This window comes from Cnephaeus nilssonii (genome assembly GCF_951640355.1).
Source record: "Cnephaeus nilssonii genome assembly, chromosome: 20".
Lineage (NCBI taxonomy): Eukaryota > Metazoa > Chordata > Mammalia > Chiroptera > Vespertilionidae > Cnephaeus > Cnephaeus nilssonii.
The window spans coordinates 3,811,116-3,828,259 of record NC_137091.1 but is presented as its reverse complement, the minus strand read 5'-3'; the positions used below and the strand labels follow the sequence as shown (position 1 = coordinate 3,828,259).

The 17,144-nt window shown below is 45.8% G+C and overlaps 1 protein-coding gene across 3 annotated transcripts in view; it reads left to right on the top strand.

Moving 5' to 3' along the window:
* FTO (FTO alpha-ketoglutarate dependent dioxygenase) overlaps positions 1–17,144 on the top strand; it is a gene marked incomplete at its 5' end in the record, with an annotated part of 299,032 nt that overhangs the window by 102,394 nt on the left and 179,494 nt on the right. For all 3 annotated transcript variants that reach the window (XM_079759889.1, XM_079759891.1, XM_079759890.1), the window contains 3 exons: positions 5,782–5,861; positions 9,238–9,381; positions 15,417–15,536. In XM_079759889.1, coding sequence (XP_079616015.1) covers positions 5,782–5,861; positions 9,238–9,381; positions 15,417–15,536 — 344 coding nt within the window. The remainder of the gene's footprint in view (positions 1–5,781; positions 5,862–9,237; positions 9,382–15,416; positions 15,537–17,144) is intronic.

Genomic DNA, 17,144 nt, shown 5'->3' with positions numbered 1-17,144 from the left:
TTTTCTTTGGCCGGAAGCCTTAATATGCTGTCTTGGGCTCTCTACCTGTCTGACTCCTAAAAGCATGAGCAGTGGGAAATAATTTTTCAGGCTTTTAATTTGACTGCCTATCCCATATTTATTCTTTGCCATAAAGACAGTGGAAGAATGACCATGAATGAAGCCCGTAAAAAAATGGACCCTCACGGAAGGCTTGAGCCCAAGACTAAACCAGGAACGCGTTTGACTTTCCTAAATCAGTCAGTCCCTGTAGCACAAGCATGTCAAACCCGTGGTTGGCGGGCCGCATGCCTCCTTCGGGCCGCGAGTTTGACATGCTTGCTGTAGCATATTTCAAGGTCTGATTATAGAGCTCATGATGGATGATTCAGCAACCTCTTCCTGTGGAATAATTCTTCTAGGCTCAACAAACATTTTAAAATGCTTAAAAGGATATAAATGATAATCCTTGGTCAATTTACTGTAGGGGCTTTGCCCTAAAATTCTTTCCCTGTAATTGGTCCTGGCACAGACTTTTTTCCTTATCTTTGTTCACGCTGTTCCCTCCACCCTGTCATGCTTTTCCCTTCATCTAGGTGTAGTATATCTCACCTACTGAGAGGTGACATTAAAAAAACTTAATGCCCATCCCTAACCGGTTTGGCTCAGTGGATAGAGTGTCGGCCTGCGTACTGAAAGGTCCCCGGTTCAATTCCGGTCAAGGGCATGTACCTTGGTTGCAGGCACATCCCCAGTAGGGGTTGTGCAGGAGGCAGCTGATCGATGTTTCTCTCTCATCGATGTTTCTAATTCTCTATCTCTTTCCCTTCCTCTCTGTAAAAAATCAATAAAATATGTTAAAAAAAAAAAAGAGAAAATCTAGAGCAGTTTTACTCTAAAAAAAAAAACAACAACAACAAAACACAAAACAAAAACACACACCTTAATGCCCAGCGTGGCAGGGGCACCAACCAGTCAGTGCGGGATTCATAAGTTCCCTCTGGACTGTAGTGATTGAGACAGAAGTCACATCTGACCTGCTGGCGGTGAGCTTTTAGGGAGCCGCTACCATGTTATATATGTTCTTGTACTGCCCACAGCGCTGAGTGCCTCGTGCACATATCGGGAACTTACCACGTATCGGGACAGAACATCCTTTCTTCCTCCCTGGGCATTAGTCAGGAACCATAGCCATCTTCCTCTATGGCCAAGGGGAAATGAGGTGGGCGATAGGAGTGAATAAAGAGGGAAGCCAAGCCAGGCCTGTGTGGCTCAGTGGTTGAGGGTCGACCTATCAACCAGGAGGTCACGGTTCCATTCCCAGTCAGGGCTTATGCTCAGGCTGTGGGCTCGATCCCCAGTGTGGGGCGTGCGGGAGGCAGCCGATCAGTGATTCTCTCCCATCGTTGATGTTTCTATCTCTCTCTCCCTCTCCCTTCCTCTCTGAAATCAGTAAAACATCACCTTTTTAAAAAAGAGGGAAGTCAAAAGGTGTGCGAAGGATCAGGTCTTAGAGGCTTCCGTGGCTGCTTCTGTTTCACTCATCACCTTCATTGGGAGAGTGAGTAGAGGTGATGAGTCTCATACAAACGGGGAAAAGAATAAAACGACCCCATTCGGGTCGCCTGGCAGCGTGACCTCACCCCTTCTCCGGTCTCCATCGCCCCGCCCCTCTGCCCACCTGTCTCTTGGGAAGCTTTGCAGCCAAATGGGATTAACGTTCTTTTCCCATATTTAGAAAGCAGAAATGAATGATTAACCTCAAGAATCTATTCTCTCCACAACCCAACAACAAACTAAGCATTCCAAGAAAGTTAATTAAAAAACACACACACTCAAGAGGGCGAGCTATGTACCCTGAGGCCATCGTCACCTCTGTACTTGTTTTTGTAAGAGAGTTTGCACTCCCCTGGGAACATGTATTTGAGGAGAGATACACAAATCTAATGGGAGCTTCTCCGGCCCTCAGCGATGGCTGGGTGCCATGGTTTTTATTTGGGCAATGAGCACCTCTTTTCGGAGTCTCTCTTCATTGAACATTTTCCATTGGATCCTTCAAAAATAATGATACTTACTGTTCCGTTTTTCCTTGCTAAATACAAAAGTAGTGATATGTGTCATCCAGTTAAAGACGCCATGAATTTTAAGATGTCTCCAATTTCAGAGACATAAACTAGGAAGAAAAATGTGTACCTTGGAATTGATGAACTATGGTGTGTAAGTCTTTGTAGAGAGTTTACAGACTGTAGGAAAGGGTAAAACCTATAGCATAAAAGGCCTGTGGTTGTGACGCAGTAAGGCGTCACGAACAAACAACGGGTCACCAGGAGGTGCATGGAGCACCTCTCGCAGGCCAGGACTCGCGGCTTGTGTGGCGAGGTGGGGCTCACACGGGGCTGGGGCGGGGGGGGGGGGGGCGCGGGGTGCATGGCAAAGAGGGCGCAGCAAGGTGGGCGGTGGGTGGGGGCGAGGAGTGCAGTGCGGGTCCCCAGGTGGCGAGCGAAGGTGCTCTCGCTGTGGGGGGTGAGGCGGGGGTGCATGCAGCTGGCCTCGGTGGGGGGAGGTGGAGCGTGGGGGAAGGGCACGAGCTGGGAGCTTCTTGGGGTGCCAGCAGCATCCACAGAGTGTGTGAGGCGTTGTGGGGCGGTGGACATGGCCCTGATGGCAGGCTAGGCCTGGGGGACCTTACACACGCACGATTTAATCGGGCGCTGGGCCTCTAGTGGATAATAAAAATATATCATCATATCACCACCCAGAGATCCTATCAGTCATAACTTTTTAGTCTAACTCTTCTAGTGTTTCTTTCTATACGTGGTAATATATGTTTATTTCTTTTATATAATATTTTGTATCTTGTTTTTTCTTCAATATTCTTATGTCTTGACTATTTTTCCTTATTCAGGAATTCCTTGAAAACTGGGTTATTTGAAAGTGGCCTACATAGGAATCCCCGACTTTTGCCCATTTAACTCATTCCCAGTGTTTTGATGTCATGCATAAGGCTCCGGCGAACATCTGTGTACACCTCTCTTTGCACGCATGATTATTTCTTTCTTTTTTTAAAATATATTTTTATTGATTTCAGAGAGGAAGAGAGAGGGAGAGAGAGAGAGAGAGAAACATCAGTGATGAGAGAGAATCATTGATTGGCTGCCTCCTGCCCCCCCTCCCCGGGGATCGAGCCCGCAACCCAGGCATGTGCCCTGACCGGGAATCAAACCATGATCTCTGGTTCATAGGTCGACGCTCAACCACTGAGGCACGCCTGCCAGGTGCATCTGTGGTCTTGTATATGTGAGCTGAGTTGTCACGCTACAGTGACCGTCCGGAGCTCTCTTCACCCACCAATAGAGCACGCAGCGTTCATCAGCAAACCGAGAGCTTCTTGTCTATTTGTTTAGTCGAATCCATTCTACAAGCTCTGATTCCACTTGAGAACAGAGTCAGCCAATTTGTAGCCATATTCTGAGATACAGGCAGACAGACTTAAGTAGCTCTGGCAAACAGACATCTTTTTTCATGTTTTCTTTCTAAAAATTATGAGGAGTCATCTTTTAAAGTTAGGAATGTCTTTAGTATATCCCTTGAGAAGTAACAATCCATGAAGCTTGAGCGACTTTTAGAGACTTAGAGTTACATAAATTAGAAGGCCATAAGTGAAAATTACAGAGTTGTTTCTGAAAGTCACAAAGGATTAGAGACAGTGGGTAGCAACGGAGAGTTTTTTGATTAGAGAGTCGCCAAGGATTTAAATAAAGTTACAAGCCTCCGAGTATTATTACTTCGAATGTTGTGTTTGCCACGTGGCCTGCGCCAGTCACTTGCCCTGCAGTGGAGCAAAAGCACTTTACACATCTGTTCATTGAGGTGATTTTTCCTCTTACGATGTCTGTGGATCCTGGTCTTTTTATTTATTGATTTTAGAGAAAGAAAAAGGGGAGAAGAGAAAGAGGGAGAGGGAGGGAGGAGAAAGAGAGAGAGAAACATCGATTTGTAGTTCCACTTATTTATATATTTATTGGTTGATTCTTGTATGTGCTCTGATTGGGGATTGAACCAGCAACCTTGGTGTATCGGGGTGACACTCTAAACAACTGAACTACCCAGCCAGGGCTTCAACTTTGTTTTAAGTAATGTTAGTAGGACCTGCTTTTTGAGCCCTTTACTTTTAATCTATCCGTGTCTTTATATTTAAAGTGAGTTTCTTATTGCCAACATAGAGTTGGCTCTTGTTTTTTCATCCCGTCTGGCAATCCCTGACTTTTAACTGCTATGTTTAGAGCATTGATGTTTAATGTCATTGTTGCTATAGTTGGGTTCATATCTACCTTATTTGTTAATGTTTTTAAATTTGTTGCCCTTGTTCTTTGTTCTTACTGTTTTCTTTGGCCATCATTTTTGCAAAGAAAATTCTCTTTCTGTCATCCATCCCCTAAAACTCAAGTTTACTGTATGTTAAACTGCTTCATATTGTCTTATAGATTGTGGATGTCCTTCCTTCCTTCCTTCCTTCCTTCCTTCCTTCCTTCCTTCCTTCCTTCCTTCCTTCCTTCCTTCCTTCCTTTTTTATCGGCTCTTTTCTCTGTATGCTTCATTTGGGGTAGTTTCTATTTCTGTGTATTCCAGTTCACGATATTTTCTTCTGTAGTGTCTAAAGTGTTGTAAATCTCATTCAATGTGTTATTTTATTTCAGAAACGATATTTTTCCTTTTCAAAAGCTTTGTTTTATTTATATATTAAAGATACCTATATGAGAGAAAGTTGTATCTATCTTACATGTTATATATCATATGACTTTCATTTCTCTCTTACGTTAATTTTTGAGTGGATACTGGGCATTGCAAATTTTACATGGATACTGGACATTGCAAATTTTAATTGCTGGGTGTCTGATTTCATTAAACTCTTTTAAATAGTGTGAGCCGATGTTTTAAGGCTTGCTGTTAAGCTGTGAGGTGGATCTCCAGCAGCCTTTACCTTAGCTGACGTGTAATGTGTCCAGGTAAGAAGTGTCTCTTCTCTATATGGAACTCCCGTGTTGCTGGGGACAGTGCTATTCACGTCTCTCCTTTGTAATACCGGAAGTGCCCTCCTGTGTGGAGCTGGTACAGGTTTAGCCTGACATGTGGCATCATTCCTTAAAATACACAACTACTTGGCGATTGTTTTTGTTTTTTTTACCCCCGCTGCCTGTGGTTTCAGGCACATTCTTCCACTGATGAACTCACCACCTACTCCATCCTTGGGTTCTGAGTCCATAGGCTTGAGTTCTGCTCTGAGAGCCAGAGCTTTGCAACATGCTGAGCTGGTTGGTTTGTTGCCTGGAAAATTGTTAGGGTAAACTTGATGCTTTGATTGGGAAGAGAAAGAGGCAGATTTTTCAGATGAAAGTTACTCGACCCCAAATGGCCTGAAAGAATTTCTGCTTCTTCTAAAATCGCGGGTAGAATTAGATCTGTCATGAGAAAGGATGAAGTTCAGTCCATGCATTTCCCCTGGTGGGGAATGGGTACCATAAGACTACAAGGAAGGAAGGAAACCAGACATCCCGGTTGTTAGGGACAGTCCTGGTGTACACCTGTTGTCCCGGGACAATTATTAATAACAGCCCGTCTCACTCTTAAAAATGTCATCGTTTTGTTGGCCATTTTATTTATAAAGAATGGTTTAAAGAATACAAAGTAATGTCGTTGTTTGCATGGTGGATTTACTGTTTACTGTGTATTTGGGTTAAGCAGTATATAGTGACTAATAAGTGTGTGTGGTTTTGTTTTTAATTTTTGGTATTTTTCCTGCAGATGACCTCAATGCCACCCACCAGCACTGCGTTTTGGCTGGCTTACCACCTCGGTTTAGTTCCACCCACCGAGTGGCAGAGGTAAGTGTAAATAGAAATGTGATTCAGACTTAATTGGATGTGGCAGAAGTGGTCGAATGAGCAATTTATCATAGAACTTTGGAAGAGCGTTTGATAGGAAAATTGCTTCCATCTACCTCGACTGCAGTCTCTGTTTACTTGCTTTTTTAGCGTTGAGTTGTGTTGGATAGTTTTAGAGAGTGGGTCACGGCGTGGGATAAGTATATTTTGCTTCTTTGGGGTTATATTTCTTGGCGAAGGTAAGTGCCTTTGGCAGGTGTTGCTAGTTGGAGGAGGCGTTTGTGCCTGTCAAGGTCAAGGGCAGGAGATGGCCAGAAGGAAGTGGGATGGGTTTGTGTGTGTGTGATGACCGGACTAGTTGGGTACGGAAACTGAAGAGATGAGGAAAACCTTTAGTCATCACCCGGGGTGCTGTGTGCTTTGTTAGGAAGGGGTCCAGAGAGCAGAGGAGGAGTCCTGAAAAGGATGGGAAGTTGACCTCTTTATTATACCAAAGTGTGAGAACGGGGGAAGGGGGAGGTAGTGGGGGGGAGGGATACAACAAAGTGGCAGGGAATACAAGACCTTTTCAGCCCAGGCCATGTGGCTCAGTGGTTGAGCATTGACCTGTGAACCAGGAGGTCACGATCCAGTTCTGGGTCAGGGCACATGCCCGGGTTGTGGGCTTGATCCCCAGTAGGGGGCATGCAGGAGGCAGCCAATCCATGAATCTCTCTCATCATTGATGTCTCTCTCTCTCTCCCTCTCCCTTCCTCTCTGAAATTGTAAATATATATTTAAAAGATCTTTTCATTCCTGAGACCCTACAGGCAGTGCCATGTCTTTGGTAATCAAGCAGCGTTTCGGGGGGACTGGCCATGTTGCTGTGTGGCAGGGAGGGTGTGAGTATCTATTTCAACTAAGATGCCAGCATGCCCTTCAAGCAATCTCTCCATTTTCTCCTATCTTCCTATTCTCTTCCTTCCGTTCACTCATTCTCCTAAATATTTGACACTCAGGTTGCTTGGCTATTGTCAATAATGCTGTGAAGAGGAATGGTTGACAGGTTTGGTGTCCTCAAGCTGCTTACCGTGTGAGAGTGGGTAGAGTGCAGAACGGAGCATAGCACCCAGCATGAGCTTCGTGCGTGAGGTGACATGTAGGAATGAGGGGATCTTAGGACAGTTGAGAACAGCTACTGGGCGAGGATTCGTGACTGGGGCAGGGTGGAGGTACCTGGGAGTATTGAGTGGCTGTGCTTGAACTGGATACCATGATGCCCTAAAGGCAGTGTTAGCAGTTGAGGCTGGCTCCTGAATGAGACCAGCGTGTGAAAGAGCTGGAATGTCAGATTGGGTGATTGTGCTTAAGTTGGTTGGTTGGGATATTGAGTATGTTGGTGGTGACATATTGGAGACATCTTTAGGAAAATAAATGTGATAGAGACATCAGTTCAACCTGTTAGGATCTGAACTAAGGTAGTAGCAGCAGGGAAAAGGGAGACATTCCCGTGACTGATGTGGGAGACACCGTGTCAGACTTGGCAACTGGCCAACTAAAGTGGCGGAAGCAATGTAAGAGGGAATGGATGGAGGAATGAATGAACAAACAGACGAACAAATGAATGGATGAACTCTTTATTGGATGCTTTCCATGTGCCTAGCTCTTGGATGACTCTGGGTGTCTGGTATGGGTGATTTGGGGATGACATTTCCCATTAGTAGAAACAGAGATCTAGGACATCAGGGGAAGACAGTAGTTCGTCCAGTTCTGAACAGGTTGATGAGTTCAGCTCCATGTTTTGTTTTTTCTCGATAGCAGTTTGGAGCTTCCTTCCTTGTGCCCTTGCACTCGGAGATCCTCCTTCTAAAACACAGAAACTTTCTCTTTCCGAGGCGTTTCCACGTCACATTGTACAAAATGGCAGGAACTATTCAAAGAATTTCTGTGCCCGGAGGTTAGCTTTGAACATATTGCTAAGGAATCAGTGTACATGACAAATCTATATATATAAAAGCCTAAGTGACGGTTATGACTGGCCGACTGGCTGGTAGCTATGATGCGCACTGACCACCAGGGGGCAGATGCTCAATGCAGGATTTGCCCCCGGTGGTCAGTGTGCTCCCACAGCCAACCTCTCATGGCCAGCCAACCTCCTGCGGTTCTCCCCTTCCCCCCACCCCTGCAGGCAGGCCCAATTGGCCCTGATCAGGACTGGGCAAGACAGTCCCAATTGGCCCCTGTTGCCGGCCAGGCCGAGGGACCCCACCTTGCACGAATTCGTGCACTGGGCCTCTAGTATTAAAATAAAACCACTTTAGGGATGCATGTCCCTCGTTGGGTCTAAGGGGTCTTTAGAGCTTGCTGTTCATCCTTCTAAGAAATCATGTCATATAAACAGATGATGCCCAGGCCATCGGCTTCCTCTCCCTGCCATCATTCAAAGCAGGAGTTTGCCCACATGACCTCTTTTGCTCCCACAGACCGGAGAGGGATGGCCTAGTTATCGATGCCCCTGTGATACCCAGGTTCTAAGTCTTGTCTTGGGTCTTGAGGGCAACAGCCACAGAGTCCCCATTACTTGAAGAATCTGTTCTGCCGAGGACTGCCATTGCAGAAAAGGGAAGCGAGTTCCTTGCTCTGTGTTTATAGCTGTAGTTTTTTCCTGCCTTTGCTGCTCTGTTTTGTGTAGGTTTGAGCCAGTCCTACACCCTGGTTACCTTTCTTTCTCACGTTAGGTTCAGGGCACTTGAGATAAAGTCGGTGTCCTTGACTTCTTGGTTAATTAGTTATTCATCCAATAACTGCTTATTAAATAACTTTCTTTTACATCTAGGACCCATACAAATATATGTATACATACAGGGTCTTAGCCTGAGAGAGCCTACTGTTTAGTTTGAGATTTGAGGCCTACATAATAAAAGAAAGATGAGTGGCCCAGGTGAGGGCAAGCTGGTAGCACAGAGCCCAGTGGGCAGGCCAATGTAGTAATTCTTCTTAAAAGTTTTTTTAAAAATCCTCACCTGAAGGTATGTTTTTATTGATTTTAGAGCGAGAGGAAGGGAAGAGAGAGAGAGAAAAAAAAGAATCAATGTGAGAGAGAAACATTGGTTGGTTGCCTGTCATATGCACCTTAACTGGGGATCAAACACACAACCTGGATATGTGCCCTGACTGGGAGTTGAACCCATGACCTTTCAGTGTACTGGACAGTGCTCCAGCCAACTGAGCCACACTGGCCAAGGTCACTGTAGTAATTATGAAGTGAAGGAGTATAGGCTGAGCTGTGAGGGTGACAAGTGAATGTACAGAAAGGGGGTACATGTGAACAGTCCTAAGAAGAGACATGGCAAATTTGGGATTTACTCATAATTTGGATTTCTTGGTCTCTCTACAGTGCTCGACGGGGACCCTGGATTATATCTTACAGCGCTGCCAGCTGGCTCTGCAGAATGTCGGCGATGTGACAGATAGTGGGGGTGTCGCCCTGAAGTCCTTGGAGCCTGCGGTTTTGAAACAAGGAGAAGAAATCCACAATGAGGTGAGGACTTTAAAGAACTGTGAAGGGTCTGAGATCCCTTCCTACGTGCAGACTCACAAGTTAAGCTGCCATAGTTTCAGGCGAGTGTAAGACACACGACTCCCAGAGACAAGGGCAGTTGATTACTTACAACAGCAGCCGTCGCCAGAGTATCAGCATTTCTGTGCCAGGCCTCCAAGCCTCTGTTCCCACAGGGCAGTGCAAAGCGGGCCAGATAGCATGTGCACGTGGAGAGATTGCATTATAGAAGAGGAACCTGAGCTGAGGGAGCCGGAGTCTTTTATAATAGGCAGTGATCTAAGGGAACCCGAGTCTTTTATTATAGGCAGTGAGCTGAGGGAACCCGAGTCTTTTATAGCAGGCAGTGAGCTAAGAGAACCCAAGTCTTTTATAATAGGCAGTGAGCTAAGGGAGCCCAAGTCTTTTATAATAGGCAGTGAGCATGCCTGACCTTTGCTCCAGATCAAGACTCTGTCTTTATCCTCTCAGTCTGTTAGCAAACCCGCCCTTTGTTCCGGAGGGAGGAACAATGTCTTCCAAGCCCATACAAACGTCTACACCAACATCCTTGCAATGAGAGCCTGAAACAAGGGACAGTCAGGTCCTTGCCTACAAAGCAGACGCATAGGAGACCCAGGAAGAACAGTTTCCCAACAAAGCTGATGGAGTTGAGGGTGGACCGTAGGAGCTGTGTCAGTGCCTTGCTCTCTGTTCATTAGTTCCAATTCTGAAGTCTGTGAGATCCACAGGTCTGGATCTCATGAGTCAGTTTTGCAAACTTTACTGTTCTCATTAGTACCCTTTCAATTTTTTCTTCATCTTTGGACAATATACACTGAGTGGCCAGATTATTATCTCTGAATGCATAATAATCTGGCCACTCAGTGTATATCATCATCATATATAATAAAAGGCTAATTGCAAATTGTCCCGTCCACCAGGAGTTTGACCAGGAGGTAGGCCGGCCGGACCCCACCCATGCACGATTCATACACTGGGCCTCTAATATATGTACACACACTGAGTGGCCAGATTATTATGTGTTCAGAGATCATAATAATCTGGCCACTCAGTGTATATCTATATTTATGTCTATCTATACCTATGTCTATATATAGATAATATAGATATAGATATGTGTGTGTGTGTGTATTTTTTTAATCTATTTAATACAGTTTTAAATCAACTCATCTTTACATAGATGCATGTCTTTAAGAAGGAAGCTTTACATTTCCACTGGAAGTGGAAAGCCGGTATCACTAGCCAAAAGAAAAAGGAACCAGAAGAACATGGCCGGTGAAAACAGAGCCGTGCCATTAAATTCCAGCAGCTGGTCTTGCCAGGAGAAGGCTCTGAGCCTAAAGTCTGCATTCTTTATGTTAAGAAGGGAAATTAGGGCACAACTTCATACATTTTCTAAAAGTCATTGAATTCTACACATGAAATGGGTGAATTTTGTGGTGGGTAATTTAAACCTAAAAAAAAAAAAAAAAAAAAAAAAAACCTGAAAAAAAAACAACAACAACAACGACCCAACTATTAAAAGGAAAAAAGAGTTTACCAAGTGGTAGAAAATTATTGAAGATCATCACCAGTCTGAGACCTTCTCTTCGGTGTAATTGGAAGGCTTGATGGAGAATTTGGAATACAGGAATGTTCATATTGATTTTCCCCCCAATAAATAATAACCGAACTGTGCCAGGCACTCTTCTGGGTGCTTTAGGATAGATTGGTAAAGAAAGGGAAGTGACAATAAATAATAAAGATAACACATTGGTTAATTACTCAGTATGTTAGGTATTTATCAGTGCTATAAAAACCCAGTCAGCGCAAGGTGATAGAGATTGAGGTAAGGAGAGAACATTCCACTGAGAAGACGTCCTCTGAGCAGAGACTTGAAGGAGGTGAGGGAGTGAGCCTGCTGGATGTCTGAGGAACAGCGTCAGGGAAGAGGGAACAGCCAGTGCAAAGACAGTGTTCAGGACTGGTCGGATGTGAGCCGCAGGAGTGAGGCTGTGAGTTCCAGGAGATGCGGTCCCAGAGATGGTGCCCGGAAGGTTTGAAGGTCCCTAGGAAGGACAGGGACTTCCCTTCTCAAAGCTTGGGAAACGTTGCCATCATTTGCAGACCCCACGGCAAAGGAACTCTGCCCTTCAGGGAAACATGAGCTGCTCCTAAGCTAAGCCAAACCCAGGACTGACTCTCTTTCCTTCATTGTGCCTGGGCAGTGTCCACTTCTCTCCCATCTGTCCTTGCCAGAGGCGTTGCTGATAGCTGGCACTGTAGGCCCCGGTGACCACACTGAATTAGACTTGGGAGCAAAGTTATGTCTTTCTCCACATTCGCAGTGAAGAAAATTTTATCTGGAAGGTAGTTATTTCCTTCTCTAAACACCTTGCCATTTTAGGAGTTGGACTGGCCCTCGTTCCCATGCATATGGGCTATTTTCTTCCCTGTCTTTTCTGGTCTTCGTCTGTGACTCTGATGTTTCGTTATCCCCAACGGGGTGGGGGAAATCTATAAAATCACAGTGTTTACCTGGAATATTGTCATCTGAGCGCATCTGCTTCAGAAAGTGGCTGGCCGCTTTTGACATTGTATATGTTAGCGACGTGGGGCAGCGATAGATCAGAGACCTTGCTGCTCTGAGGCTAGCCCACGATTGGACGGAGGGAGAGAACCTAAATCTAAATAGCGTGCGTTCCAGTCTTCTCCACCCCCCGTCTTTCATTCCTCAAGGTCATCTCCTTACTTAGGAATCAAATCCATATGTCCGGGCACACCGTCAGACACTTCTTTCTCCGTCCAAGTTGGCCAGGGATTAAGCGCTCGCAGGCTCAGCCTCTGCCGGGTCCTATTGTGAAAGCATGGGAGTCCATAGCAGTTACCCCGGTCCTGGTTGTTTGCTTCGCCCTGTCTTAAGGGCCACATGCCTTTGCTGGACTAATGAGCAGGCCGAGTCCCCGGTGTGAGGTGCGGCAGGCTTCCAGGCTGTGCGGGCTCAGAGGTGGCCTGTTTTCCTTGTCTTAGATGGTTTCCAACTAAGCAATGTGGGAACGTTGGGATTGGAACCAAATCCACAAGAAGATAGATATTTTTTGCAACTTAACATGTTTAGAAAAGATTTTTGTTATAAGCAGGATTTTCCTCTGTGTTCTTTAAAAATATATATTTTTATTTGTTTCAGAGAGGAAGAGTGGGAGAGAGAGATAGAAACATCAATGATGAGAGAGAATCATCGATTGGCTGCCTCCTGCACGCCTCCTACTAGGGACCGAGCCTGCAACCCAGGCATGTGACCTGACTGGGAATCGAACTATGACCTCCTGACTCACAGGTCGATGCTCAACCACTGAGCCACACTGGCCGGGCTTCCTCTGAGTTCTTGAATAGTTTGTTTTCCTTCTTGGAAACGGGAAATGTGGAGTGCAGCCTCTGCCTGGCCAGTTTCCTCCAGGAGCAGGTGTTAGCCCGTGACACCCTTCGTTCTGTCTTGTTCTGATCAGAGCTGGTGAAAGGGCCCTCACAGGGCAGCTCTTTTAGATTGGTCCTTAGCATCTCGGAGGTTTCCTCCACGATTGCAATGAGCTATCGACCCCACTGGCCACGTTCACGCATCTCGTGAAGGAACTCCTTGAGTTGACCTGGGATCAAATCAAGAGCCCATACTCACTTGGCTGAAGAGAAAGCCGGCGCCATTTGCTCACTTGCGAGAGTCCAAAATAGGATTTCAGAATCTCCTAAGCCTCGCTCTCTTTATGGCCAAGTGCCCCGTGACCAAGTCGGTGCAGGTGGTGGGTGGATTCTGTTTCTTCCTCCCCTTCAGACTTCTCCTAGACGTTTTAGGACAAAAGTTCACCTGGATTGATCTCTTTTTAAAAAATAATTCTTTTTTGCTGGAAGTATTACATATGTCCACCTTTCCCCTCCATTAACCCCCTCCAGCCGGCCCTCACCCCCCACCCCAGGTCTTCTCTTTTTTGGCTGTTCTGCGGAGAGGCAGGGATGGGTTAGTTAAGAAGGGTATAGAGATGGGCTTTTGTGTCACACCATTGTGAGCATGTTTCCATTTTCCTGTGATGGCTCAGGGGTCTTTTCAAGATCCCACAGGGCCCTTAGGTTGTCAGCATGCCTTCTGATCCCTGTGGGCATTCGAGTGAGTTTCCTTTAAGTGGATGATGGGAACCTGGGAGATGGTGTATAAGCATCACGAATTCTGAGAGGGCCGCCCTGCTGCTCACATGCTTGGGGATCAGCATCCCCCGGGAGGGTCCTTGGCCACTGTCAGCAGCGCCCCTCCTGCTGGCTTGTCTCTGATTTCTATTCAGGTAGCTGTGAGCCCCCCTTCCCCCTCAGAGGGACCAGACTCTGGGGACCGGATGGAGACCCTCCTCCAGGCACGGCCAGAACTTTATCTGTCCGTCAGTAGGGTTAGGCTGATTTGTTTTAGCCCTGACCTAAGAAGGCTTCCGTTCTATTCTGGGTCCTCACCCTTTGGTTTGTGTCCACCCCACAGCTCTCCTTTCTCATTCCCAGAGTTTAGGGGTTGGGTAGTAGGGAGTGGGATCCAGCATTTATAAAAAATATATTGTTTTCTAACTCAAACTCTGAATCAAGAAGCTAGAATTTATTTATTTAATTTTTTTTGGCCTCCTTAATTAATTTTAAGAAAGGAGCCAGCAATTTCTCTTGGCAGTGGGGGAACTGGTGAGGGTGGCATTTGATTACAATCCTGTAGTATTTTTCTCTCCACAACACTGAAACGAAAAGGTCAGATTATGGAGTGGGATAAAGTGCGTGCCAGTGGCTCTGATGCCCACCAAGATTGTATCTCACGGGCACTACTTCCACGCACGGGTAGAGCTCTGTTGGGAGTAAGTGGCCGGCTTCATGAGAGAGGTGTGGGCACGAGTGGGCATGGAGCTTGGACGTTTTCCTGCTCAGGGAGTATGACTGTGCGGTCTTGAAGTCCTAGGCCTTGTGCCCTGTTCACGTCCTATTCTCAGCATCTAGCAAGCGCCTGGCATGTTGTAGGTCATGCGTTATTAACCCACTTACTCCTCACCGCAAACCTACGTGGTCATTATTTGCCGTAGAGGGTCATAGGAAGGAAAGAATATTGTTAGTGTTTTTGCCGCTCTTTGTACCTGTTGTCATTTGCCCTATGCTGAAAGTGACCATTTGCGTGGCTCCGTGGGGCTGATTTCTGCGAGCCTTTGTAGTTAACTTTACGCTGTTTAGTTGTGTGGTGATATGGGATAGCATTTACAACCAGCTCCTCCTGGCCCACAGCTAACCTCTTTGTTTATTTTATTTTTTACTTATTTATTTAAAATATTTTTTATTGATTTTTTTTTTTTTTTTTTAGAGAGAGAGAGGAAGAAAGAGAGACAGAGACAGAAACATCAATGAGAGAAAAACATCATCGATTGGCTGCCTCCTACCCGCACGCCCCCTACTGGGGATGGAGCCCACAACCCAGACATGTGCCATGACCCGGGAATCAAACCGGTGTCCTCTTGGTTCCTGGGTCAATGCTCAACCACTGAGCCACACCAGCCGGGCATTTCTTTGTTTGTTTTAAATCGGAGAAATTTCAAATGGATATCTCCGCATACGTGTCTGTATTTTGGGCTTCGTGCTAATCTCTAAGAAAGATATCGAATAAAAGCATACTTTGATGATATCTCCCCCGTCACACGGAGTGCAGGCAGCTGCACATTCAAGAATCTCAGTATTTGTAGTTGATTGACTTACAGCTGTCTCACGTCCGACCGGCGGATGTGATTGCAAATCCCTCCCCAGCCTGGGCCGGGCCGGGCCGTCCCCCTGAGCATGGAGACCACCCTGCCCTGGCTTTGCAGAGACGCTCCAGAGGCCGCACATCGCACTGGGCACTGGGCAGGCTGGCTCCTCCCACCCTTCCTCCTCCTCTGCTGTGAAGTTCCTGCAGGAGGACGGAGCGACGGAGCCCTTGTCCTTGACCGTCCGTCACAAGGGCCTTGTAACCGCCCCCTGGTCTTTGCCGTCCGCAGGTCGAGTTCGAGTGGCTGAGACAGTTTTGGTTCCAAGGCAGTCGACCCCGGAAGTGCACCGACTGGTGGTGCGAGCCCATGGCTCGGCTGGAGGAGATGTGGCGGAAGATGGAAGGGGCGGTAAGTGCGCCGTGTACATTCTCCCGGCCCAGTCCGCGTGGGTAAAGACATGTGTCACTCTTCCGAATGACGGAGTTAGGTTACTTTCGGGAAGGTAACAGGACAGCCAGGGTTTTGTCAGTGTGACCTCGGTTCAGTTGAATGAATGTCCTTTGAACATCTTCTTCCCATAAGGCACTGTGTTAGACACTCGAGGAAATGCTAGTAAGGATGAGGGGAGAACAATGTAACAATAATATCTAACATACATGTGTCTGCACTTGTATATGCACCAGCATTATTCAAAGGGGTTTCCCTCTACTAACTTTTTAGCTTCTTTCAACAGTCCCGTGAGCCACAGAAACTGTGGTGAGCCTTAAGTTCTATTTTTTTCCATTTTTTTATTAAGGTATTATATGTGTACATATCTTACCATTGCCCGCCCCCCCACTCCCATACGTGCCCTCACCCCCCAGAGTTTTGCGTCCATTGGTTATGCTTATATGCATGCATACAAGTCCTTCGGTTGATCTCTTATCTCCCCCACCTCTCCCTAACCTTCCTGCTGTAATTTGACAGACTGTTTTATGCTTTACTGCCTCTGTATCTATCTTTTTGTTCAAGTTTATAATGTTCTTTATTATCCATAAATGAGTGAGATCATGTGGTATTTTTCTTTCATTGGCTGGCTTATTTCACTTAACATAATGTTCTCCAATTCTATCCAGGTTGCTGCAAATGGTAAGAATTCCTTCTTTTTTATGGCAGCATAGTATTCCATTGTGTAGATGTACCATAGTTTTCTGATCCAGTCATCTGCTGACGGGCACCTAGGCTGTTTCCAAATCTTGGCTATGGTGAATTGTGCTGCTATGAACATAGGGGTGATATATCCTTTCTTATTGGTGTTCCCAGTTTCTTAGGATATATTCCTAGGAGTGGGGTTACTGGGTCAAATGGGAGTTCCATTTTCAGTTTTTTGAGGAAACTCCATACTGTTCTCCACAGTGGCTGCACCAATCTGCATTCCCACCAGCAGTGCACGAGGGTTCCTTTTTCTCCGCATCCTCGCCAACACTTGTCGTTTGTTGATTTGTTGATGATAGCCATTCTGACAGGTGTGAGATGGTACCGCATTGTTTTGATTTGCATCTCTTTGATGATTAGTGACTTTGAGCAGGTTTTCATATGTCTCTTGGCCTTCCTTCTGTCTTCTTTCAAAAAGTGTCTATTTAGGTCAGTTGCCCATTTTTTGATTGGGTTATCTTCTTTTTGTTAAGCTGCATGAGTTCCCTGTAAATGTTAGAGATTAAACCCTTATCGTTGATATCATTGGCAAATATGTTCTCCCAAACAGTGGGATTTCTTGTTGTTTTGTTGATAGTTTCTTTTGCTGTAAAAAAGATTTTTATTTTTATGTAGTCCCATTTGTTAATTTTCTCTTTAGCTTCCATTGCCCTAGGGGCAGTATCAGTGAAGAAGTTCTTTCGGCATATGTCTGAGATTTTGCTGCCTGTGGATTCCTCTAGTATTTTTATGGTTTCCCGTCTTATGTTTAAGTCCTGTATCCATTTTGAGTTTATTTTTGTGTATGGTGTAAGTTGGTGATCTAGCTTCATTTTTTTGCAT